This window comes from Monodelphis domestica, chromosome 5 (assembly GCF_027887165.1).
Source record: "Monodelphis domestica isolate mMonDom1 chromosome 5, mMonDom1.pri, whole genome shotgun sequence".
In the NCBI taxonomy this organism is placed as follows: domain Eukaryota; kingdom Metazoa; phylum Chordata; class Mammalia; order Didelphimorphia; family Didelphidae; genus Monodelphis; species Monodelphis domestica.
In genome coordinates this window covers 192,301,380-192,327,785 of record NC_077231.1, presented here as the reverse complement: position 1 = coordinate 192,327,785, position 26,406 = coordinate 192,301,380, and the positions used below count along the sequence as shown (strand labels likewise).

General features: G+C 34.6%; 1 protein-coding gene across 10 annotated transcripts in view; it reads left to right on the top strand.

Annotated features, from left to right (window-relative positions):
* Positions 1 to 26,406, top strand: part of CADPS2 (calcium dependent secretion activator 2) — a 758,482-nt gene that overhangs the window by 651,531 nt on the left and 80,545 nt on the right. For 4 of the 10 annotated variants that reach the window (XM_056799638.1, XM_007504211.2, XM_056799639.1 and 1 more), the window contains 5 exons: positions 15,067 to 15,208; positions 15,325 to 15,444; positions 19,879 to 20,034; positions 21,590 to 21,737; positions 22,517 to 22,531. In XM_056799638.1, coding sequence (XP_056655616.1) covers positions 15,067 to 15,208; positions 15,325 to 15,444; positions 19,879 to 20,034; positions 21,590 to 21,737; positions 22,517 to 22,531 — 581 coding nt within the window. The remainder of the gene's footprint in view (positions 1 to 15,066; positions 15,209 to 15,324; positions 15,445 to 19,878; positions 20,035 to 21,589; positions 21,738 to 22,516; positions 22,532 to 26,406) is intronic. The other 6 variants (XM_007504220.2, XM_056799640.1, XM_056799643.1 and 3 more) reach the window with 3 other exon arrangements.

Genomic DNA, 26,406 nt, shown 5'->3' with positions numbered 1-26,406 from the left:
ATAAATTAACTCCTGCCTCCATGAGGCAATCCTTTGAATATTTGAAGTCCCTGAACACCCCTTAGATAAATTAGCATCTTTAATTCCTACAACTGATACTCAAGGAGCATGATTTCCAGATTCCTTACCATCTTCTTAGGAGAACCAGATCATGGTTATAAAGTTAAAAAGGACCACAGAGGTCTTCAAGTCCAACCTCCTTATTTGATTGTTGAGAAAATTGAGGAAAAGGAAGGAAAAGTACAAAGTCACACAGTTACTCAGTATCAGAGATGGGATTTGAACTCAGATCTTCTTGACATCCAAAGTCACTGTTCTTTTCATTCTAGCGCCCTGTTCTCTTGAGCCAAATGTTTATTTAGAGGGGACCTCTAAAGTTTAATATTCCTTGTTGACTGATAATAAATGAATGAATAAACAAATAAATAAAGTTAATATTCCTGGAACTGAACATAGTACTCTAAGTATAGTTTAACTGAGTACAACAAAATTATTGTTTTGCTTCTATCTTCATATTAATTAAATTTAGAACTATTTACTTAATAATGTGTTTTTCTTTACTGTTAATACTTAGTGAGCTTTGATTATTTATTTTACACCCCTAAATACTTCTTTTCTTATAAATTACTAGCAAAGTAGGTCTTCCTCCTGGTTTTTAAAATTTTTGAATTTTATAGATAACCTTGCATAATTTCATCTTGTTTATTTTGGGTCATTATTTTAGCCTGTGGAGATAATTTGAAATACTGATTATCTCATTCAGTTAATTAACTGACCTCTTAGTTTTCTGTCATTGACAAAAGGTCTTATTATAAAGCCAGTTTTATTCTTACTTTTCTTTTTTATTCAAATATATTTATTTTCCCAATTACATGTAATAACAATTTTCAACATGCTCCCAAAAATTATAATATCCAGATTGTCTCCCTCCCTTTATTCCCTTACCCCTCTCAGAGATGATAAGGAATTTGATCTGGGTTAGTATATTACTTTCCAAATAGTTACAAAACCCCCTTTGGATTTCCCACATGTGATTTATCTGACGTAAATTTCTGAGTTCCTGTTTTGACTTTTCCTATCATCTAAGAGATTTCTCAACTGTACTACTCACCCACTAGCAGCCAACAAGTTGTTAAGTCAAGTCAACAAGCAGGAATTCAATACTTACTATGTACCATACAAATAACAACAAAAAAATCTCTGCCCGCCAGGCATTTACATTCTAACAAGGGAGACAATGTGTATTTAACAAAGTGCATACAAAATATTTCCAGCTATGATAGAAGGCCCTGAGCAAGGGGGAGAGGATGGAGGAGAAGGAAAAGACATTTAGAGCAACAAACCACAAAATACCTCCTTTCAACCAATATGTGCTCATTGAATACAAACTTAGTTTAACAATAACTTAAGAAAAGTACAATTAAGATGGAAACTTGTTGAACAAAATCATAGTTTTCCAAATAAAAACATTATGTTTAACACTGCTTTCACCAGTAATTAGGGATTATGAAAAATGTTAGCTATGTTAGGTTTATCTTTGGACAATATTATAGTTCTAGCTATATCAATCATAATGGTCCCGCATATTAAGAGAGATGAATTATTCATTTGACTCATCTAACATATATTTTAAAATAGGTTTTGCCTCTTTAATTTTTTATTTTTGTAAAATAGGGAAAATATATCTCACCACCAGATTGATGAATTTCTTCACTGTAACAACTCTTAAAAGTTTAGTGCTCAGTGAAAAAAGGGATTGTAGTCTGGCATCTATGGTGGAAACACAGTCCACAAAATCACAAATCCTTTGAATAAGGAAGAATACAATTATATAATGTTTAGTCATTCATTAAATTTTGCCTTTTCTGTTAAAAGATGATATATTCTCTTTACAGATTATTTGGGGAAACATCCATTAGAAGAATTTCAGGGAATTATTTTTCATCTTTCTTTTTGATAGAAAGTATCACATTATGATTTTAACTAGAAGGTATGAAACAAAAAGAACATTGAAATGACAAAAGCATAAAAAAATAGTGTCCAGTAAGACATGTCTTTAAATTGCATTCTACTTTACTGATTCTTTCTAATATTCTTAGCATAACTCATCAGATGGCTTCTAATATTAAATACAAAATCCATAGGATAAGGAATTTCAGATTGATTTTAATCCATTTTAATTGAACTACAAAACAAAAGCAAGCCACTTATTCCCGAGTCTGGAATTTTAGTTCCATCAATTTTTGATGTGTCTAAATTTTGGCTGTGATATTTAAAATGATTACCATATTTTAGAAAACATCAATTATTTCCGAGAAAAGCAGCTCTTTAGTGTATTAAAGTAAATGGAAAAGCTCCCCTGTGTCATAATTTCCTTTTAGTATGAAGAGTTGAGTATGGTTTAGGGATTTGGAAATGGAATGCAGACCTTTATCTCAAGTTCACAAATTACTACCAAAAGCCATGACCAATGAATACATGTTTCCGAGTTTTCAGCCATATATGTATATCATATGAAATTATTCTTGACATTCAAAAATAATTATTGCATGCTCCTATCAATGTATGAATTATTATACAAATATGACACATAAATTATATATATACAATTATAGCATATACAATGATATTATATATAGCATAATATATAATATATACACTACAGATATGTATAAATTGTAAGCAACACAAATTATGTTGATTATAAAGAAATACATTGTTAATCATTATGAATGTTACTACTGTTTTATTTTTTAATCACTACATGATTTTATTAATTTAATTCCTTTCAAAAAGCCAATGTTTCAGATAACAAAGAAGTTCTATATTCTATGGAAGACATTCAGAAAAACTCTAAGTTGTATTTAACCACTAAAAATAATACCAGTAAATTGGTGTAAATATATTAAAATTTCCATATATTGTTATTTCTCAAGTCCAGACTCTGATATTAGATGGCTCAACTTAATATGAACAAGCTAACGCAACATTAGTTTACATTTAAAATGTTACATTTTAAAGAGGCCAAAAATGAATTGCTTGCCAATTGGGCTCACAGAGTAGTCACACAGACATTTAGAGTATTTATCATTTGTGCTGTGTTGTTCTTTTGACACTGACAATATTATGCATTTTTCTCTCATCCTTCAAGAATGACATTACACTGGATTTTTAGGTTAATGGTGAATTAGCTAATATTTCATCCTAACTTTTACATGATTATTTTAGATAAGGAATTTTCCAGAATCATACATGTTGATTTAGAAGGGACTTTAGATGTCACCTAGTCCAACTCCAATATACAATGAAGAATCTAGGGCCCAGAAAGTTTAAGTAGCTTGCTCAAAGTCACAGAAGTCAAAAAATGGCAAAGCAGGAATTTGAACCCAGGTCCCTTGATTCTCAAAGGATCATGAGGCAATAGCTAGAACTATCTTTTGTCTCTGTGTCCTTAATGCTTAGCACAGTACCTGGCACACAGATGCTTAATAAGTATTTCTTGACCAAGTAACTGATTCTTTGAGGCATCATTTAAATATTTCTCTTGTTTATTTCCTATCCTTCTTTTGCTATTGTTTTTTTTTAAACCCTTGTTCTTTGATTTTAATGAAATTTACCTTTCATGCTTGGTTCTGAATTAATAGTCAAAAAGTTGAGAATCTGCATTTCACTGATTAACCCAGCCCAACTAGTAAAAATGTTAAATTCTCAGTCTTGCCTTTTAAATGAAACTTAAAATACTCAACACCGCATGAAAGACAATTGCCAGTCTGTTATGATTTGTCAGCAAGTCTCAGGGACAGAGTTATTGCTGAGTGCCATAATTATTGCCAATGGATGAGTGGCAGAATATTTAGAATCTTCCAAATATGAAATTTGGTGGTGTTCCAGGAAAAGAAAAATCTAAATTATAGTCTAGTGTTTCTAAGCCTAAAGTTAGCCATGATTAGGGCAAGACAACTCTTCAAACCCTTGGAGGCTAAACACTTTCCTCCAGAGAGGAGTACCAGCTGCACTAGAGTTAAAGCAACTGTCCCCAGTCTCCCACCCCTCACAGCCTAACCCACTGATTCCCAGAGCAAGATTGACAATGAAAACAAACTCAGACTCCTTAACTTCCACCCCAAGAAGCATGTCAGATCCTACCTTTTGCTTCAGCATCCTCCTTCCTCAGTCTACTCCTCTCCCCTCCTCCCTCCTCCCCACATAAAGAGATAATTAGATGGGTAATCGCTTTAAATAGTTTCCGAGGAAACAGTTTTGAAAGGGAGATTTATTAAAATTGAGGGGAAATAAATATGTTTTCATAATTAAGCAATTAGCAGGATAGTTAAATGATACCAAAAGACTATGATGATAGAGTAAATAACAAATGCTAGGTTTGCATGCTACGCTCCACAATTTCCCCAATGATAATAGATACAGCAAGTGACCATTTCTGACAAATGACAGCCATCTGGAAATTGCACAAATGATTTCTTTCAGCATGACTGAAAGGCAAAACCCTTGGAGCTAGTCACCTTTTAATCTGTGGATATGCTAGCAAGTGGCAAATGACCATTCTCCCGGGAACCGATTCCCAAGTGAAAAATACCACGGTGCTTATTCTTTAATTAACAGCCTTTTCACATTGCTAGCACATTAAAGCCATCAGAAAGAACACCCGTGCTTATATAATCAATGTCACAGAGTCTCTGCCTAAACGAATAATAAATGTTCTGGCTTTACACTAAGTGAAAACCTATTCGTGAAGACTTTCACCTTCAGAAAGATAGGCTCATAAAAATCTAAAAAGAAAAAATTGGAATGTGGTCTCATGAGGATAAAAAGGCTAGTGTTAATAATTAACAAGGAGAGTGAAGTGGAGTCAAATTAGCCATAATAGAGCCCAGAGTGACTGGCAAAGTCACCTCTCATTATCAAAAAACTCATTAAGAAATGAAGAGGTGGAAATCCCACTGGGTTATTCTCACACCGAAGCTATATCAGAGATTATTTTTTCAGATTTCTTTCAAATGAAGAACTGTTAGGTCACCATATTGCATATTAGGTTAATCTTCAAGCTTCGAAATATGAGGGCTGACACCTCATGTTATTCTACCTCAAGTGCTTAAATGAGATCTACATCTGAAATTCAAGAATTGTTGTTTACGGATTTGTCTATACATATATAGCTTAGAAGCAATATAGAAAAAAAATGGACCTTCTCTGACATAATAGTAAGACCTTGTGCCAGAGTAGCTTTCTAAATAACCGTTTCCCTAAAGGGCAGGATCTACATTGGTTTTAATTGTACATCAAAAATTTATTTTTAGGTCAGTTTGATGAAAAGAAAAGGAAGCAAGGAACAGCCACCCGCTTTTCTTTCTCTTTTAATTTCTACAAGCCTGTCTTTGGTCTATCATTACATGTAGGCATCTTCCATTTAGTCAGCATCTTTATTGAATTTTATAGATTTGAGGAAAATAATCTGCTCCAGTAAGACCTGCAGATCTATGTCACAGTAGCCCTAGAGGAATAGCTATGAGCTCTCCCCAAATTTATCCGTGTCTATTATGACATACATGGGGGAAATATTCCTTATTAACCTATGTAATAAGGATGTTGGTTATAGCTTCAGCTCTGCAATTATTGCTTATGTAGGGAAGGATTGGGACATAACTCAAAGGAAGAAAGAAACAAAAAATAATTATTTACCTTTTTAACATATCTGTTATTTTTGTGTATATTCCTTCCATTTGATTAGGTTAAGAATCAAATTGGTATTTGTTTCTTGAACAATCACAGTAGATCATACAAAAAAATTATGAAGCAGGAAGTAGTAAATCAAGCACAATAATTGAGGGTCAGTGATGATGATCGATGATAATGATGATGATTCAAATTTCAATAACATTTAGAGTTTACAAAGTATTTTCTTCACAATAATCCTCTAAGATAGGAAATGCAATTTTATCTCCTTTTTTTAATAAATCAGGAGATTGAGTCTTAAAGAGGTTAAATGACCTATTCATGATTACACAGCTAATAAATATAATACATATCAGTGCCAGATAACAAAAAAAAGATCTCCTGATACAAACTTCAGGACTCTTTTCCACTATACTTTGAAACAGTCTGATTTGGTTTAGGTCTAGGTTTTTCATTAGTCCTAATATCACTGTAATGTAAGGTCCATTTGGAGAGGAATTCCTAGATTCTCAAAGACCTCCTGTTTGCAGATGATATTGTACTGATTACTTCAAGACTAAGAAAATTCCAGTTTCTTCAAAGAGAGCCACAATTTCTTGAAAGCAATCAGCCTAACAATCCATACAGGGAAAAAGATGGTTGATGACTACTTATTACCAGACCTTTATGAGAACACATCAGTACATGTATCTAAAATGTGTAGTACAAGTGGGTTGGGTTTGGATTGATTGGATCATAGATTTAGAGCTGGAGGAGACCTTAGAGGCTATTAAGTCAATCCCACTCATTTTACAAATGAGGAAATGGAAGTCTAGAGAAATTAATTGATTTTCTCAAAATCACAGAGTAACAAGTGGCAGAGATAAGATTTGCATGCAGGTTTTTATGATATCAAATCTATTACTCTTTCCATTGAATCATGCTATTCTACCTTAGGGGAAAGAGAAGGGCCTGGATCAAATTCAAGAAATTTTGTAGTGCTCTCCAGTGATAGGATAGATAGATAAAATATTCTCTTTGAAGTGTCTGACTTCAAATCTTGGAAATCCACCACTTCCAAAGGATCAATGTCATACATGACACAGAGGGCAATGAAGAGGCTCATGGAAGGCTCTTGAAGACTGCAAACTTCCCAATGATGATTTGTATAAAAGTAGCATGAGAGTTAAGAGCAAGAAAGTGTATTATTACAAAAGGTGATGAGGCAGACAGGTGAGAGTGAGTGGATGATAACAGATAGAAAGTCTAAATTTTTCCATGGTACCTGCAAGAATGTAAAAAGACAAAGGAATATCTCTATCGTGTTGCATATATTCTCAGTGGAGAATCTATGGGAAAATATAAGACCAAGAATGAATGAGAATACATGAATAGGTTCTGATCTTTATATCTTTATAAGTATGATATATATTTATATAAATAAGATCTTTATATTATCCTTCATTTCATCAAAAACAATGTAATTGCTATCACTCATTCTGGCTAGTCATTGTTGAGAGAAGGGAGAAAATGTGAAACAGATTAGGGCTTCAAGTAGATGTGTATGAGTTTGGTAATAAACTAGACTTTTTAGCCTTCCCAAATGGTTCATGGACCAAAAAAGATGTTAAAACTACCAGGCTATAATAGTAGGCATCTGGGTGGCACAGTGGATACAGTGCCAGGCCTTGGAGTCAAGAAGACTCATCTTCCTGAAGTCAAATCTGACCTCAGACACTTACTAGCTGTGTGACTGGACAAGTCAGTTAACGCTGTTAGTTTAAGTTTCCTCATCTGTAAAATGACTTAGAGAAGGAAATGGCAAACAATGTCATTATCTTTGCAAAAACAACAACAGCAAAACCCAAATGGAATCACAAAGAATCAGACATAACAGAAACAATTCAACGAAAACAAAAACAAGGCTATTACACACTTCATTTATGCTTGAAGATAAGTATAATTAATATAAGTAAAAAACTATGGATGTCCTTAAGTCAACTTATTTTTTAAAGATCTTGTGGTGAGTCCTTTAATAAATTGAAGATTCTGTTTATGTTACAAAAAGATGTATAATACAAATACAGATAATTCTTATTATACAGCAGGAAAACCACTGGTCTTGGAATCAGGGGAGGCATTTCTCTGTCACTTACTGTATGACCAAAAGTTAATTAATTTGCCTTTCAAGTTCATTTTCCTCCTTTTTAAGATTGGGAATTAATATTTTTCTTTGTTGTTGGGAGAAAAATCAAATCATGTTATTTGTTATTGCTGTTCATTTTCAAAGAGGACCAATGGCATCACAGTGATATTTACATTTGTATTATATATGGTATTGTATATGGTTTTATATTAGCATATTATTACATTTCTAAAAATTTATCACTGTAGGCATAGGTCAGGACATTACTGAGAACATCTTGGAAGAGAGAGCACACAATAAATAAAAAGGTGATTGCCTCAAAAAATGAGCGACAGAATAGGAAAGAAGGAATAGAGAAGTTAACAGAAAAGAAAGAAGGGACAGAGGAAGGAAGGGATGGAGGAAGGAAGGAAAGGATGAAGGAAAGAAGGAAGGGATGGAGGAAGGAAGGAAGAAAGAAAGATGGGAAGCAAAGAAGGGAAGGAGGGGGGAAGGAAATGTTAAATGGTAGTTAGCCTGAAATCATAGTCTTTAAGTCTTTATGGAGAAGATAATAAACTTTATTATGATTCCTGAGGCTTAATATTTTTAAAAGAAGTTTGGAAAGTTTGTGATCAAAAGTGGTTGGGAAGCAAAGTGATATATAGACAACTGTCTTGGAAGAACATATATTTGCACAGAAAATTAATTAATGGTGTGTATGTGAAAATCTTAATGACATATTTTATCATTATTTACATTATTCTTTAATTTACCTTTCCCCTTCTATCTATATCTCCAATTTCCCTTAACCCTTTAATGCTAAGAATGTTGATTTTATCTTTGCCAAATTTAAATATGAATTTTTATAGATGTGTTTTATTTTGGTTAAAACCATAGATCAGAGAGGTGCAGTTAGGGGATGCAATGGATAGGGTATGGGGCCTGAAGTCAGGAAGACGCGTGTTTCTTGTCGAGTAAAATCTGGCCTCAAACACTTAACTAACTGTTTAACCCTGGGTAAGTCACTTAACCAGTTTGCCTCAGTTTCCTCATCTGTAAAGTGAGCTGGAGAAGGAATGGAAAGTCACTCCAGTATCATTGCCAAGAAAGCCTTACATAGGGTCACAAACTCTGAGACACAACTTAAAAAATGATTCAACGATAACAATATGGATTAGAAGATTTAGCATTAGAAGAAGAAAAAAACCTTAAAGCTAACCTAATTTAACCCCTACCACTTTACCATTGAGGAAACAGAGGCTTACCTGAGTTAAAAAACCTCTTAAAGGTCTCACCAGGCACTACTGCAGTAACTGTAACAATTAGTAGTGGAGTCAGGATTTAAACATAGTTTCTCTTTCTATTACATTTAACTCTAAAAACAATGACACTATGTTAAAATTAGTATTACATGTTAGCCAGGATGTAAGTTTAATAGCAATTCTTGAAGAAATTCTTTCTCTATATTAAGTGGTATGGAAATGTTTCTAAAAAGTATTTCCAAAAAACTGCATTCATTTCTTATGACTACAGGGAACAAGTCAGTACACCTTCTGGAGGTGAGAAAGAAAGTAAATCCCCTTTCTACTTTCATATATAATGGCAGCATAGCATGATAGATAGAAAACTGGCTTCCAAGCCAGTAAGATTTGGTTTTAAGTACTGCATTGGGTTTAAGTCAAGACTCAAGACTGGTTGTGTAACCTTTGACAAATTAATTAACTTCTCATTGTCTGGGTAGCTCCCTAAGACTCTTAAATGCTGAACCAGTGTTATCTTGCATTAGTACCAGAAGTTTCTTACCAGGAACTCCTTATATCAAAAATATAAAGTCTAGTCTGAATCAAGCTCCTACTTCATAGGACTGCAGAATGAATCGATAAATCAAGGGGTGCTACCACTTAAGGGTTTTCAATAGCCTGACCTCTCTCTAATGGGTCAAAAAGCAAAACTTAATATTTAATAGCATTTATTTTAATTTTTCACATTATTTTTTAGAATATTTTCCATGGTTACATGATTAATGTTCTCTCCCTCCCCTTTCCTCTCCCTTACCAGAGCTGACAAGCAATTCTACTGGGTTATACATGTCTTATTACTCAAAACCTATTTCCATATTTTTCATATTTGTGATAGAGTAATCTTTTAAAACCAAAACCCCAACTCATATACCCATATATCCCAGGGATAAATAAATCATATGTTTTTCTTCTGCGTTTTTACTCCCATAGTTCTTTCTCTTGATATGGATGGCATTCTTTCTCATAAGTTCCACGAGATGTTCTTGATCATCATATTGCTTTAATAGCATTTAAGTGATTTAATATGGACATAATAGATACTGCCAAATTTGAATGACAGCATAGGATATAATTACTTTTTAGGCAAAATTCTCCAAGAAAGTGTTACTCATTTTAGTATTTGAGCTGTTCATCTATTTAAGCAACTTCATTTTTACCTGTCTACATTCCTTCCTAGTTTACAGTGAGAGTTGTAGACTTTCATTTTCTGCTCTATATCAATATGTGATATGACCATTCATTGCTATGAATTTCCACACTTGCTTGAAAAGTGGCTACACACTTGAGTGTCATTAATTTGTAGTAAGATTTAGTATATACAAAATTGTGTGTGTATATATTGAAATATGTTTGTATATATGCATACATAATGGGTAGAGATATGTGTATTATATATGTAATGGTGATATGTATATATAGATAGATACATACATAGAGATATATACCTCAATATAAATCAATGTGTAGACGTGCTACTTTTCCTTTCCAAAATCAAAAATAAATTTTCGTGTATTATGGTTTTTACTTTTGCTTGAATCTTTGTTTTGGTTAAATTAAATATAGATCCCAGCAAGAGCCAAAGTAGGCAGCATGTGATAGAACGGCAGCCTTAAAATCAGAAAGCCCTAGATTTAAGCCCTGCCTCTCACATAGACTAGCTGTATAATCTGGGATCACAAACACTCCCGAACTATAAATATCAATTGCGTATTTTCATTGTCGAAGAAAGTATCCAAATCAGAAATTTCCTACACCTATGAAATCATGTCTAGACACAAAGATTTCACATTTCTTTTGTCATACACACATTTAGTTTGTATAACTTAAGGCAATTTGTAAAGAACATTGGTATTCATCTGGATAGGTGTTAGCTCAATGTCATTATTATTGAATTAGTCTGTAGGTTAAAATGCTCACTGCCATAACAGATTATTGCACCTACAAATGAACAGTCTATCTGATCAGTTCTAATACTAATTTCATTAGATATTCAGGAATAGATGGACTGAGAGTAGCTACTAAATCAGCTATATTTTGTAAAAAATAATAAAAGAACCCAAAGGAAATGCCACTGAACTTTTTACTTTGAACATCATGAAGTTAGTATGTGATATAACAACAAAAGAAATAAAATGTTCCTCAGCTTTTTTATTATTTAAAAAAGGGATTGTATTACATCTGGTTATTTGGATATTGGCTGAAACACTGCTATTTTGTGTGCTTTGGAAAAACCCAGAAGAAAGAGAATATCTAGACTTGACTGCACATTGAAAGATAATATAATTCACATATATATGTATGTATATATGTATATACATACATATATACTCTTTTTTCTTGCTTATTTGCCATCTTAGCCATAACTAAACAGTTGAATACAAATGCCACTTAAAATAAATTGTATAGGATATTTATTGTTAAATCTAAATAATTACCTCAAGACTTGTCTAATTAATTTTATCGTTGTGTCTATTTGATTGTGTGTAGTTTGGAAATGGATAGTTTAGGTGTGCCTAGTTTCCAGAGTTGCCTGGAACAGAGGAGAGTTTAAGTGATAAAGTGTTAAAATACCAGTCATAGTTTTCTACCATTCCAATTGGCACTTGGTAGAGAGAACTCAATTACATCACTTAAGTTACCTTTCAGTTCAGTGATTAGCTAACAAGTAATAATTAAACTTTTTCTCGGTTAGCTAATGAAGATGAACTAGTTTCTCTAGTTTCTTTGAATCATTGAATAAGATGAATTTGGCAATCAACTCATAAAAAACTTTCTATGACTTTTCTAGTGACATATAAACTGGAAAAATGGATTTAAATAAATAAAATAAGAAGTTACACGATTACCTATGTTTTGTAGTTCATAGGTTAAATCTAAAATGATAACAATAACTGATATTTTACCAGGCCTGAAGTCAGGAAGATCCAGGTTCACTATTGGTCTCAGAAGACACCTCCCAGTTGTGTGACTCTGGGCAAGTCACTTAACCCCAACTGCCTCTCCCTCCCTGCTCTTCTGTCCTAGAATTGACACAGAGTTGTTTTTTTTAAAAACCGATAACTGACATTTTATAGGGTGTTTAAGGATAGAAGAACATGATTACAAGCATTCTCATATAATCCTCACAAAAACCCTATGAAATCAGTACCATTATTATCCCCATGTTTGCAGATGAAGAAATTGAGAGAGGTAGGCAGAACCCTGAATAGAGTGCTGAATGTAGTCAGGAAAACTTGAGTTTAAATCCATTCTTAGTAGAAACACAGAAAAAAAAAACAACTGCTTGATCACACGGTTAGATGGGGATATGATTGGGGATGTAGACTCTAAACGATCACCCTAGTGCAAATATCAATAATATGGAAATAGATCTTGATCAATGACACATGTAAAACCCAGTGGAATTGCAAGTTGGCTACAGGGGGGCAGTCAGATGAGGGGAGGGAAAAATATGAATCATGTAACCATGGAAAACTTTCTTAATTAAATAAAATTTAAAAAATTAAAAAATAAATGTATTCAGCATTTAAAAATAAATTATCTTTAAATATGGGGGGGCAGTAGGGGAAACAGTATGGATAAACAATAATGCATGTGAAAAATACCAGGAAGTTTTAGTGAATTGTAAGCTTAGTATGAGTCAGTAGCAAAGCATGTAAATTAAAAAATTATGACTTTTACATTGATAGAAATATAATATCCAAAACCAGAAGAGGGAGATAATTCCTATTGTATTCTTCCCTCTTCAGACGTCATCTAGACTACCAAATTCAGCCCTTTGCCTAATATTTTAGGAAGGAGATTAATCGCAGAGAGGTCCCATAGCATGGTGGGTAGATAATCAGCCCCAGAATAAGGACAGTGGTGGATTCAGTCCCCATCTCTGCCACATATTGGCTCTGTGGGTCTAGGCAATTCACTTAATCTCTTAGTGCCCTGGGAAAAATCTCCAAGACTGCAAGTTGCAGATAAGACACCAACTTGCATCAGTCTAAGACTCCTCATTAGGGAGTCCCTTATACCAGTGAAATCATATATCCAGGCCCTGTCCTATTCTCTGTAAACAAGTAGCCAAAAGCTGGCGTCCCTAAGGAGTATTAGAAGTAGAAATCATGCCACCGAACATTCTTTTAAAGGAAGTGAAGTCATTTATCCCAGAGAAGGGAAAACAAGAGAAATATAATAGTTATCCCTAAGTATTTCATGGATTGTCATTGTGGAAGAAGAAACCTTACTTCTTGCAGAGTGCATACCAAGAGTAATAAGTACAAGTTATGAAGAAATTGATTTAGGCTATATCTATATAGGAAGATTTTCTAATAATTAAACTGCCTCAACGTTGAATGGATTCTTTTCTAACTCTGAGACACTGTAACTTTAATGAAACCAATCATAGAAGATTACAAGTTCTAGAAATAGTTTCCTGTAGAACATATATCCCTTTTCTGTACCTGTAAAGACCATATTGGCCTATATTCTGAGGAAATCGGGACTTCTCGTACTTCCATGTTGTGGTAGGATGAATCTTAGTGTTACACATATAGGATGAAAACTAGCATGAATCCTATCCAAGTATCACAATAACTGTCTTTTGAGGAGGTGGCATAAATCTATAAAAGCTATTTGGAATAATCAAATGTTGAATTGGAAATAAAAATATTAAATGGCAAGAGTTTGGGAAGCAAACTCAATCTGGAGGGGAGGGGGAACAGGCACTCCATCTCTAAAAGGTTCACTATCACTGTCCTAGGATATACCTATAGGGAAGGAAAACTTCTGTTTACCAGAAAAGAAAAGAATAAAGCTGGCAAAAAAAAAGACAGAGAAGGAATGCCAAAAGGTGGACCATAGGAGTTATGTTAGAAGTAAGGAAAGGGAGAAGATATCAAGATGGAAGTGATCCACAGGGTCAATGCCACAAAAAAGAGGGAAAAAAGGAATTTCCATTGATTTTAGCAATAAAGAAAATATGAATGATGCTGAATAATGTCATTCTACTCAAATTCTTCAATTAGATTTGCATCAGAAACTCAAGAATTTATATTTATAGTTATAGTTTTCGGGAACTACTACAAATAAAAGATGGTAAAGAAATGGAGGCATGACTACATATTATTTTTCTGAGTTTAAGAAGAAAGGGAAGAATGAGAAGAGCAAAGAAATTTTCAGCATAGGAAAGAACAGAAAAAAAGCATTTATAGAGGGAAAAGAGGTAACAGAGGGAGAGACATGAGAAAATCCATCAGTCAATCAACAAACAAATGCAAAATATTTATGTGACAGGAATTGTTTTAAGTGCTTTTTTTTCCAGCTTTATTCTTTTCTTTTCTGGTAAACAGAAGTTTTCCTTGACAATGTGAATGTCCTTGAACTCAAGGATGCTATATTTGAATGAGAAATACATATCCATGCATATTTATGTATTTTTTTAAATGAATACAAAGGAGTTCTGGAAAACTTGGGAAAGAAAGAAGGGATGACTGACCCAACAAGGTAACTGAGGAGATGGGAGGACACTGGATTCAGGATAGAGGTAGAAGATTAGACTTCAGGAGGACAAAGGATACTTTGTGCTCTCAAATGAGAGAAGAGGACACTCTAATAGGCAACAGAGTCTGAAACTTTGCTTTTGCACTCCAAGTTATTTGCAGAAGGACATTTGGTGAGCTGAGCTTTTATAGAGCTCCAACAGTTAAATCATATAAGTAGACCCTAATGAAGAGTACAGATATACCACCTAGGAATAATAATGTGCGGAAATGACTGTGTAAAGTTATATAGACAGGCCAGTTGAGTTTTGTTTGTTTTAGATGAAGTTGAGGAGATGTGATATTCAACATCGGAAGCATCAGGAATTTCATTAGTTCTTTATTTAACAGATATTTCAGGAAATGCATTTCATCCATGTTTTTCAAAAGTCTGATGTTATCCGCGCTGATGAACATTGTTTCTGTTTGGATATTACAGCACTTTTATGTAATGGAAAGTTTCATAAGCACTTGCAAGACATCTTTGTTCCCCTGGTCGTCCGCTACGTGGATCTCATGGAATCTTCCATCGCCCAATCTATTCACAGGGGGTTTGAGCAAGAAACATGGCAGCCTGTCAAGTAGGTACCCAGTCTAGTCTGAATGGAACATCTGCATTCTTACATCTGACCCCATGCTGGTCACCTTGAACCACTTCTTATGGCATTCCCTTCCCGCATTGTTTGTTTCTTCACAGGAACATCGCCAACAGTCTTCCCAATGTAGGTCTTCCAAAAGTTCCAAGTCTGCCTCTTAATCTTCCACAGATACCTAGCTTTTCTACACCATCCTGGATGGCTTCTTTATATGAGTCCACGTGTGTATCCTCACTTTTCTCTCAGTGGCGTGTTAGCTAGTGCATGACTTTGCCATGTTGTGTGCAGAAGTATTTGGTGTGCATGGCATTTGTAGTCATTCATAGAAAAACACAACAGTGTGTGTTTATGTGTATGTGTGTGTTTCAGCTAAGCAAAACATGTTGTTGATTAACAATTTGGAACATAGTCGCAGCACTGTGATATAGTTAATATCCCACTTTATATCAGTGGAACAAAGGTCATTTAAGACCCATGTTATAGACCATTACCCAAATGGTATACATACAATCCTTCATATTTAGCCATTGAGCAAGATAAGCTGTTTCCCTCCAGGTTCTTAGGCTCATCTTACTTTTAAATAACTAAATGACTTTTCTAGTGCATGCTGGAAATTGATCTAAAATCAGTATCAGCAATAACACACATTTTCTGATTTTTGTTGAAGTTCCAGATTGAAAGGGATACCATCAGGAAGGAGGCTGAGTTTGCCATTACTCCAGTTTGTGTAATCATGCTTTTGTCTTTCCAAAAATGATGCTTGTTAGTATTCCTTATTAAATCTAAGTAGTCTTTAGGATAAAAATCTTCTATGAATTGATGCATACACCTTCATATAACAAAGACAATATAGATATACCTCTCCAAGAGTGCCAAATCTAATACTATCTTATCATTTGGTAGGGTCTGGGAGGTTGCAAAGCATTTTCATTTACATTATTTCTCTATATCTCCGCAACAGACCAACAAATTCAATAACATAATATGTACCGTAGTTAGGACAAGGACTGTTATCCCCACATTAAAAATAGGACAACTAAAATACAAGATGGTCAAATTATTTACCCAAGGTCTCTTAGCAAAGGTGATCCTGAGGATCTGCCCAATCTCCTGCATTTCTAAAAATCTGAATATCTTTCCACTATCTCCTACCCTGTGCAAAGCAGCAGTGAAGCTTATTGAGATAAGCCTTTGAGTTGAAGACATATTTACAATGCTTCCATGAGCTAGTGTCTAAACAACTGTGAAAAAGATAATTTGAAAAAAATATTTTGACAGTATTCTTGCAAGTTAAACATCATCCTTGTGCCCACAGGAATTATTAAGGTTTTATGTTACACGTGAACTTTTTTTATTACAGACAAAAAGCTTTGGGCTCTTTCAGTGTTCATGGCTCCCTTGCGTGTCAGTGTCTATCTATTTGTGGGGAATTACCCTAGAAAGTGTATTGAATAACATTTCTCTAGACTTCTGGCATTTGCTAATGGGAGGAGTAATCCTTTACTCTTTCCCTTTTTTTTTCCTTCCTCCCCCTCAATGTGAGAGTCTAGCCATGTAGTTCCTTACCACTTGTGTGAGCACTCATCTGAGAGGTTTGGTCTTTCTCAGTCATTTCCCAAAATTTGGAGGATGATGCACCTCTGGGTACCTTGTCATCTGCCATTTGGAAGTCATTTTCTTAATAGTCTAAGTTTTGAGACATCCGTATTCATGATAGATTATAGCTTTTTTTTAATTGTTAGAATTCGACCTCCCTGAACAGATAAAGAACATACTTCAAAGAGTTGGCCACTATTATCTTTTTCTGTCAAGGTTATCCCCATTAGATAGTTTGGCAAAGTTCCCAGAGTTACTCATGATGTTATTTTCTTATGAAATTTGTTTTCTAAAAAGACATTTTGGTAGAGACGACTAGCTAGCAATTGAGTTTTTCACTTTCATTCATGTGAGGTACTAGAGAGCAGCTCTTGATGGGGGTAGAGGTGGGAAAGTAATGTCAAAGTTACCACAGTCTGAATAGGGTTAGGTTCTGATGACTAATTTTGAATAAATTAGTCAAATGGATGCAATTAAAGGCAAAGGACTATTCTAAATTGTGAGAATATTGTAAAAGCTAAGTTTATTTCTACTAACATGTAAAAACAAAAAGCATACATTGGGAGGAGCCCTTTGCCCCCTCCTCTTTGTTTATGAAGTTCCTTGTATTTCACCCTTTTGGTTCTAAATCCTGCTGCCAAGGGCAGCCTTTCCTATTGGCACTTTTTCAGCACCCACCAAGGGATCCATTGTTCATAGCTGTGATTTTTAAATGCTCATAGAGCCATCATGACATAGTTTAGACCTTTGGAATGAAAGAAATTCTAAATGAATTGTTGGCTGTTACAAGAACACATTTATATTTTGCCAATTTTCTACTTAAAGTTAACAAACACCTATTTACTCAATATTGTCTCCACAGTCATGTTCTGTGGGTAGGGTCTTAACAGATTACCAAAGAAGGAATAATGGATGATTTAATAGATTACCAGAAGAAGAAAAAAGATGTCAAAAATTCTGTGCCCATGTTTTAATTGCTTGCACTTATCAAAAGGCTAGTTTTATTAGACCTAGTATATATTGTGCTATTATTGATTTTTGTGGGCATGGGTAGGCACAAATGAGTTGCAATCAGCATCAATGAAAGAAATGCCCTTATCAACAAGATCCTAGATCCACTGGCATTTTGAAATTTTAAAAAAATGAAAACATTTTTAAAAACTGCTTTAGTTTACAAGTCCTCAAAAGAAAAAAGAAGAAAACCTCATACAGAAATGAAAGTAGGTGGTCTTTCCTACAATTTATATATCACCCATCTGAAATACTACAATCATCAGTTAAGTTCTTTACTGAAAATCTTCAGGTGCTTTCCTCTGGTATTTTTCGTGCTTTCTTTTATGTTTAGCACAGAAAAAAAGTAAATATGCATTCATGTTGGCTTTTTGTTTTCACAGGAATATCATTGCAATGTTGTCAGTTGTTTTGTTGGTCCTTTTGTTTAATGGTACATTTGGGGCATTGGATATTAAGGTTTGGGAGATATTAAGAGAAGAAGGTGCTATGTTCAGTATTCAGTGTTTTGCTATGATTGGTCCCTAGAGAAGTTAACTCAAAGGATACCTTGGCTAGACATACAGAGGACTATGAATTATTGGCAGAACGGGGTAAGAAAAGCACACTGAGTAAGTGATAGAGCCGAGACTCTCAGTTGGGAAGAAACTAGCTTTTAATGAGCCAGAATGGGAGGTTTTACTTTTCCTTTCCAATTAGCTAATTAAGACATTTCCTAAATAATATTTATATGTTTTCACAATTTACTGTTTCTTATTTTATGTGTTTTCAACCATACCTTTATAACTAAATGAAATTTCTCCTCCTTGTAAATAGTATTTTTAAATTCCCTATAGGATCATTTATTTTTAACAATTTTTGAAATCATGATGCTTTATGTGAGCCATTATTTAGGCAATAATTTATGCTTCTGCTCCCATTTTATGATCCAGTGTTTTCTTGGGAATGTTTTTATCTTCAAAAAACCCTTTTATAGAGGAGCTACTTATAAAGTCATTTAGTACATGAAAAAAATAATTGCAAGATGCTCCTACTCAAATACTATATGTACTAGTGTACAAATAACCTCCATACATGGTGTGAAAACACGATCCCCTAGAGTCATTTCCGATGGTAGTTAACACAAAGCAAATCATAGTTCCATATTTAGATGTAGGGTTAGAATCACACTTATTTTTTTCCTAGTTCCAGAGCAACTTGAGTGTCATTTGGGTGTCAGACCATACTTTTTCTTCCTTTATCCAGATGATTCCCTACTCTTAAAACCATATGTGTACACACACACACACACACACACACACACACACACACACACACACACAGAGTATTAGGTGTGTTGGCACAGGACTTCAAAACAGGTAAAAATAATCCAGATCTCAAGCCCTGGATTGGTTTTTTGCAATTCTATAATTGTTTATGCACATTTCAGCACCCAAAACTAAGAATTTGAAATCAATAGTCATATACATGCCAGGGTATAGGTACACAAACAGACCCATGCAGGGACCAAGAACAGGGCAGAGTGGGCAGCTAAGTGGCTCAGTAGATGGAGAGCCAGGCTTAAAAGTGGGAGGCCCTGAGGTCAAATCTGACCTCAGACACTTCATAGCTGTGTGATCTTTGGCAAGTCGCTTAGCCCCACTTTGTCTAGCTACTTAATATTGATTCTAAGATGGAAGATAAGGGTTTTTTAATTATAAAAGAAAGATTAGAGTGGTAGTTTATATCTCTGAATCATCAGGAACAAAATATATTTATTTGTTATTATAGGTATGATTAGCTCTGTGATGGAATATTATATGTAATAATCTAATATATTGAAGTTATTCTTTCTTGTATGTGTTAGTTTCTTCATGAGTAAAGCTTCTTGTCCACTTCATTTTCCCACTTTATTTGTAGCTTTTAATGTTTGAGTTCATATCCTTCTGTTGTTCACCTACCTTGCCTTATAGAATGAGAAAAAGAATAAGGGCAGCATTGGGCAAGGGAGGATCAGCAGGGATTTAACAGAATAGATGCTATTTTATTTTATTTTTCCCTCTTTCTAGCAATGGATCTGCCACTTCAGAAGATCTCTTTTGGAAACTGGATGCACTGCAAATGTTTGTCTTTGATCTGCACTGGCCAGAACAAGAATTTGCTCACCACTTAGAGCAAAGACTTAAACTCATGGCCAGCGATATGATCGAAGCCTGTGTAAGAAGGTTAGAGGCATACTTTGACTCTCTCCAGCATCTAAAGTTCCATCTCTCATGATCACAACCCATTCACACAGGGATAAAAAGGAGGCAGAAAAGGGAGGTCTAAGCACATGTCCATATCCTTGAGATGGAATAAACATGCGCTAACCTTGGGGGTTCCACAGCTCTGGGAATAGGTGGAGTCAATAAAATGTACAGCATTGATCTGATGCCTTTTTCAGGTTGACAGCAGCATCTCTCCTCATCAGCAGCAACTGCACTGTTTAATCATTCCTGTTGCTCTTCTCTGTATCTCTCTGGGAATTCAGTGCTTTACCTTCCCAGTGTACTCCCTCCAGAGGCATATGGAAAAGGGCTGTTAGCTCCCTAATTTCTTATGTACTCCCTCCATGTGGACCTTCAGCATCATGGGCTGTATCATCGTCCCTAGCATTGCAAGCTAGCCCTGTTCATTGATTATGCTTCTGGCATGACCGCTGTCCATCCACGTTCATGGTTGATAGTTCATTTCCAGTATTCAGTATCCACACACACTCTTCAAAATAGAATCAAAATCAGGCCACAAAAATGTCCTTTTGGATTTTCCCAAATATGGCTAATACTGACTCTTTAATTTATAAATTGTCTTGAAATGAGCTTTATATTCTAATTATTCAAAGATATTTTATCACCGTGGTCCTGATTAAGGCATATATAAAACAGGTACATTCTCTGCCAAATACAAATGCGTTAGAGTTTTTCAACCTTCTCTTTCATAGGTTGACTTGGGGAAATTTCTCCACTGGAATGTATCCATATAGAGAAGTACTGCATTTTGCCATTTGATGTCTTGCATTTGTAAATTATTTTTTAAACCCTTACCTTCCATCTTGGAGTCAATGCTGTGTATTGGTTATAAGACAGAAGATCAGTAAGGGCTAGGCAAAGGGGGTTAAGTGACTTGCCCAGGATCACACAGCTGGGAAGTGTCTGAGGCCAGATTTGAATCTAAGACCTCCCATCTCTAGACTTGGCTCTCAATCCACTGAGCTACCCAGCTGCCCCCTTGTAAATTATTTTTAAAAAACTAGGTGGGCAGGCCTAGAGACGGGAGATCCTAGGTTCAAATCTGGCCTCAGACACTTCCCAGATGTGTGACCCTGGGCAAGTCACTTAACCCCTATTGCCTAGCCCTTCCCACTCATCTGCCTTGGAACCAATACACAGTATTGATTCCAAGACAGGAGGTTTTAATTTAAAAAAACAAAAAAAAAACTAGGTGGGATGCTACTAGGGCTTTATTTAGAGTAATGAGTAATAGCATGGTCATATGGGATGTAATCTGTTAAGTCAATACATAGACTTGAATTTACAGCAAAATATTACATTCTGGTAACTTATGAAATAGTCAAATAAAACATCATTCTACTTCCCATTCAATCTGCCCAAGCATTATTCATTCTGCCAGATCCTTATTTGCAAGTTTTCTGTTAGTATATTTAATGGTGTTTTCATGTTTATAAATCATCTGGGAAGTATGAAAGGTTGTCTTACTCTGGGTCCATGTTTTAATAAATAGAACAAGAATTGCTTTCGAACTCAAGCTGCAAAAGGCCAGCAAAACAACTGACCTACGCATTCCAGCATCTGTCTGCACAATGTTTAATGTCTTAGTCGATGCCAAAAAGCAAAGCACCAAACTCTGTGCCCTGGATGGAGGGCAGGAGGTGAGTGAAATCGTGCATGTAGAAATGTAGAATTCTGGATGAACTGGCAGGACAGTAATTCTGTTTACAGAAGGTTTTCACTTGATTGGATTAAAAACAAGTTTCTCAACACCATGTATTTAATCTTTTCTTTCACTGGCTAATTACATACACTTTTTATTTTTGTTCATGTTATTTTCTTCTATATTATCTGAAGTGTAAGTCAAACTTTTTAAAAACACCCCTTAAATTCCATGAGGCTTCCTCTTCACATCTTCGATTTTTCCATTCTACAAACGCTGCTTTTTACAAGCAAATGAGAGGGTAACTAAAGTACCTGTTTTGTTTATACAAATTAATCTTATGCAAATGTTAAAATAATAAAAGCAAAGCAGTCACACCAAAAGCAAAACAACATGGAATATATTTTTGGCACAAACGGGTCCATTCCACTTCCTCTAAAACAGTGAAAACTGGTTGAAAAACTAGTTACAATTTTTCCTTTCTTCGTAGCAAAGATGTCATGATCTTTGACTTGATGTGTAGATTGAGTGTGGCTTTGTATGTAGAAATAAAACACCTAAAACTCTGCAAACCACCTTAATGAAGTTTCCCCTGCAATTGGTCTATGTTGAACATGTTAAGTTGGTAAATGTGAACATTTTTCTTGGCTTATCTGTTGAATTTGATATTGTTTTACTTTGTGGGGTTTTTTTTCATTTTAATTATTCTTTCACCATTTCCTTATTCTTTCCTTATATGTCCTCCTTGGTCTTTTTATGTTCCATGGCATGTTCCAGCTTGGTAGTCAGTGGGTAAGTCCCTTTTATTTCAGAAACCTGTTTTATTTTTCCTTTGCACATTTGAGCAATGTTTCTTTTTTAAATTAATGTATAGACGTATACATTTATGTTAATTAAGTCAATTCAACCAATTTTAAGGTTTTTAGGTGTTTTTTTTTTTTTAAGTCCTTACCTTCTATCTTAGAATCACTGCTATGTATTGATTCCAGGGCAGAAGACGGTTAAGGGCTAGGCAGTGGGAGTAGGTGACTTATACAGGATCACTTAGCTTGTTTTTAGGTGTTTTTAAACTAGCTGCTAGTATCATTACATCAACAGACCAATAAATAATTGAAACCAAAGTAAATCCTTCCACCACAGGTAATGTTGTAGGTTTCTTTAGAACCAATCACTCGCTCTCTTGGAAAACAAAAAAGGGTAAAGTCATTTAGGACAAAATAAAAAGGCCCTCCTATGATTTACTAATACTAGCTACATGGAATTCCCTTCATTTAGATGCATAGCTTAGATGGAATTAGATTTATTAAGTATTACGTTTTCAAAAATAGTGCTCAGATGAAAATGTGTCCTTTCTAGAGTAATTTATTTAAAAACAAAAGGAAAACATTTTGTTTTTTTTCCACCCCTTTATTTTCATTTCATAGCATTTGTAACCCAATATCCCAAAGACCTCAAATAAATTTGTCAAATATTTTATAATATTTGCATTTAATATTTCAAGAGTAATATCTAAGAAAATTTCTATAAACCTCATTTCCCACTGACCGATAAAATAGGATTATGTTAATTTGAATCACAAGTACGAATCTGTGTCAAATATGTCAAGTAGTTTAGCCTATCTATAGGTTATTTATAAAAGGGTGTGCAAGAAAATCACATTCAGGGTCCCTAAAACTAGCAGTGGTTGTTTCTGAGCTTAACTGAGGCATCAACCCTACCATTGATGCCACTTGCTTACTATTTTTTGGGAGAATCATCTCTGAGAAAATGGGAGGAAAGAGGTAGAAATGGAGTGGATAGTCATAGTAGACCTCAGACCATGAATCATAAACTGCCATATATTTACATCCACTTTATTCATATCTTTATAGGTGTATTTTATTGTTGTTCAGTTGTTTCAGTTGTGTCCCATTTTTCATGATACCATTTTGAGGTTTTCTTGGCCAAGATACTGGAGTGGTTTGCCTTTTCCATCACCAGTTCATTTTACAGATGAGGAAACTGAAGCAAAAGGGTTAAGGGACTTGCCCTGGGTCACATAGCTAGTAAGTGTCTGAAGCCAGATTTGAACTCATGAACATGATCTTCCTGATTTTTAAGCCCAGTGCTCTCTCTACTGTGCCAATATGTGCATATAGTATTGCTAAAATAAGCAACATTGAAGCTTTTTTATCTGGTTCACTTAATGCGTAAAGCTACTTTTTGGTAGAACCTGAGAGATCTAGCTTTATGCCAAATTGGGTTCCATAGCAAATCAGTTTTATAGTGAGGTTCTTGGGTATTCTATAAGTAAAATAGTGTAGCATAGATCATATCTGGAGATTTCCCTCTGACTAGCATTTTCAATATTGGAGAAACAATATTTATATATTGTACATCAATTCAACTTTCCCTTAGGCTAAATGAGAACATTAATGGTAATTTAATTTTTTTTCAGATTGTGGAAATGCAAATATTTTCATGTACTTATGTCCTTAATCAAGACAAAAGTTCTTGGGTCTCTGTCTCTGTCTGTCTGTCTGTCTGTCTGTCTGTCTCTTTCTGTGTGTGTGTGTGTGTGTGTCTCTCTCTCTCCCTCTCTCTCTCTCTCTGTGTCTCTCTCTCGCCCTCCATCTCCCTTTCTCCCTCTCTCTCTCCCCCCACCTTTGTCTCTTTCTCCCCCCCCCACTTCTGTCTCTTTCTCCCCCACTCCCCTCTCTCTTTGTGGGGGGAGAGGTTGAGAGGAGAGTTACCCTTTAGGGCATACAATGGAAGACTTGGTTATGATAGGTGAATTTGTTGCTACTGTCTCATTATAAAAACAGTGTCAAACTTGTGGAAATGTGCATTATGACTAATATCTGACTTCCTAATATTAACACTAGAGAACAATTAATAAATTTTTAAATTTTACTTCTCATTAAACTTCTCTTCTTAAGACTAATTTCTTCTCTAAGTGTGAACTTCTACACTGATCTCTTTGTAATTGAAAATGATTAACTATCAGGGGCCCTGTGCAACAAATTGTGTATATACCAATAGTATCTTGCATATAGTGTTTTTGTTGCTGTTTTTCAGGCACCTCTGACTTTTTGTGACCCTTTTTGGAATTTTCTTGTCAAAGACACTGGAATGGTGTGTCATTTCCTCCTCCAGCTCATTTTTACAGATGAGAAAACTGAAGCAAACAGGGTTAGGTGACTTGCCCAGAGTCACATAGATAATAAGTGTCTGAAACCAAATTTGAACTCAATCTGGCCTGGCACTCTATCCACTGTGCCATCTAGCTACTCCACAGTAGATAATTAAATATTTACTTAATGAATTGAACAACTCTAAGTAAGCCAGAAAATGAAAACTTACTAAACATTTGAGAATGCAATTACAGACAGAAAGATAATTTGTAAAATTCCTAATCTTTACCTTTCTTTGCAGACTAAATTTATCCAGAATAGATTTCAGGCTTTGATCATAATTAATATGTGTATTTTTATATATGTGTGCCTGTGATTCAAACTAGCTTAATCCTATTTACAGGTCAGTGGAAAGGTATAGTTTGTAAAAATTCAGTTAGATATTACTTTTGAAACTCTAAATGCAAATATTGCAAAAATATTAAGTCATTTTCAATCATCCTTAGTCTATAATCACTTAAATCATTACCTTTAGTTGTGTTATCAAGCAAGAAATAGCCAGGATACCAGTATCTCTTGTTTGCCCATCTAAATTTTTCAATACACAAATGCCTCAGATTGCTCAAAATCATACATTAAATTCCTTTGTTCCTCTAATTTAAAAGCCATTGCCTCTTTCCATCATTATAAATTCCATCTATTCGTTGCTTCTTAGAATCTAATATTATATATTGCTATTCCAAAATCTTCTAAAATGGTGTAGAAGGGGCACTGGAGTTGGAATCCAAAGATTCTATACCCACCTCTGTCATTAATTATCCATGTGATTGATCTTGGACTAGGAATTTCATTTTTCTGTACCTCAATCTGCTTATAAGGAGAGAAAGGGGGAAAGGAGGAAAGAAGGAATAAATAAGCATGTCTCTTTCTTTAATATCCAATAACTATGACAAACATCTTATAGTTTCTTCTAATTAAAATCCTCATAAATATCAATGAATTATTCTCTTTAAAAACCAATTCTTTACTTTCTTAGGGGAATGATTTTAAAGACTAGAAATCTTAAGAAAATTAATTTCTCTATAACTGGTGATTCATACAGTACTAAAGGTATATTTTGAAATATCATAACTATGCTGCAAAATGGTACAAATAAATTTACCGATAGCATTATCCCTGATGAATGCAAATCCATAGCCAAAAACATCTTTCTTCTTTATTCTGCTTGCCCCAAAACTGCTTTGGGTAGGAGTATCATCTCTGCCTAAAGGATTTTCAGCCACTTGCTAAGCATGTAAATTAGGCAGAGGTCCAACTTGTGGACCCAGGCTTTGGAAAATAACCTAAAAATGGTGTTTCTAAATATTTTGTTTTGCATTATAGTAAGTCCAGCTATTTCTCAATATGCTTCAGTAAAAAGTTTTTATCAGTATACAAGTGTGAAACTTAATCATAGTTCACAATTAGATAGTTCATAATTAAAAGCAAACAGAGAGCCTATTATTCCCTAAACTACAAGGACAGAGTCCTCAGTTGCTGTTGAGAAAACTTCCT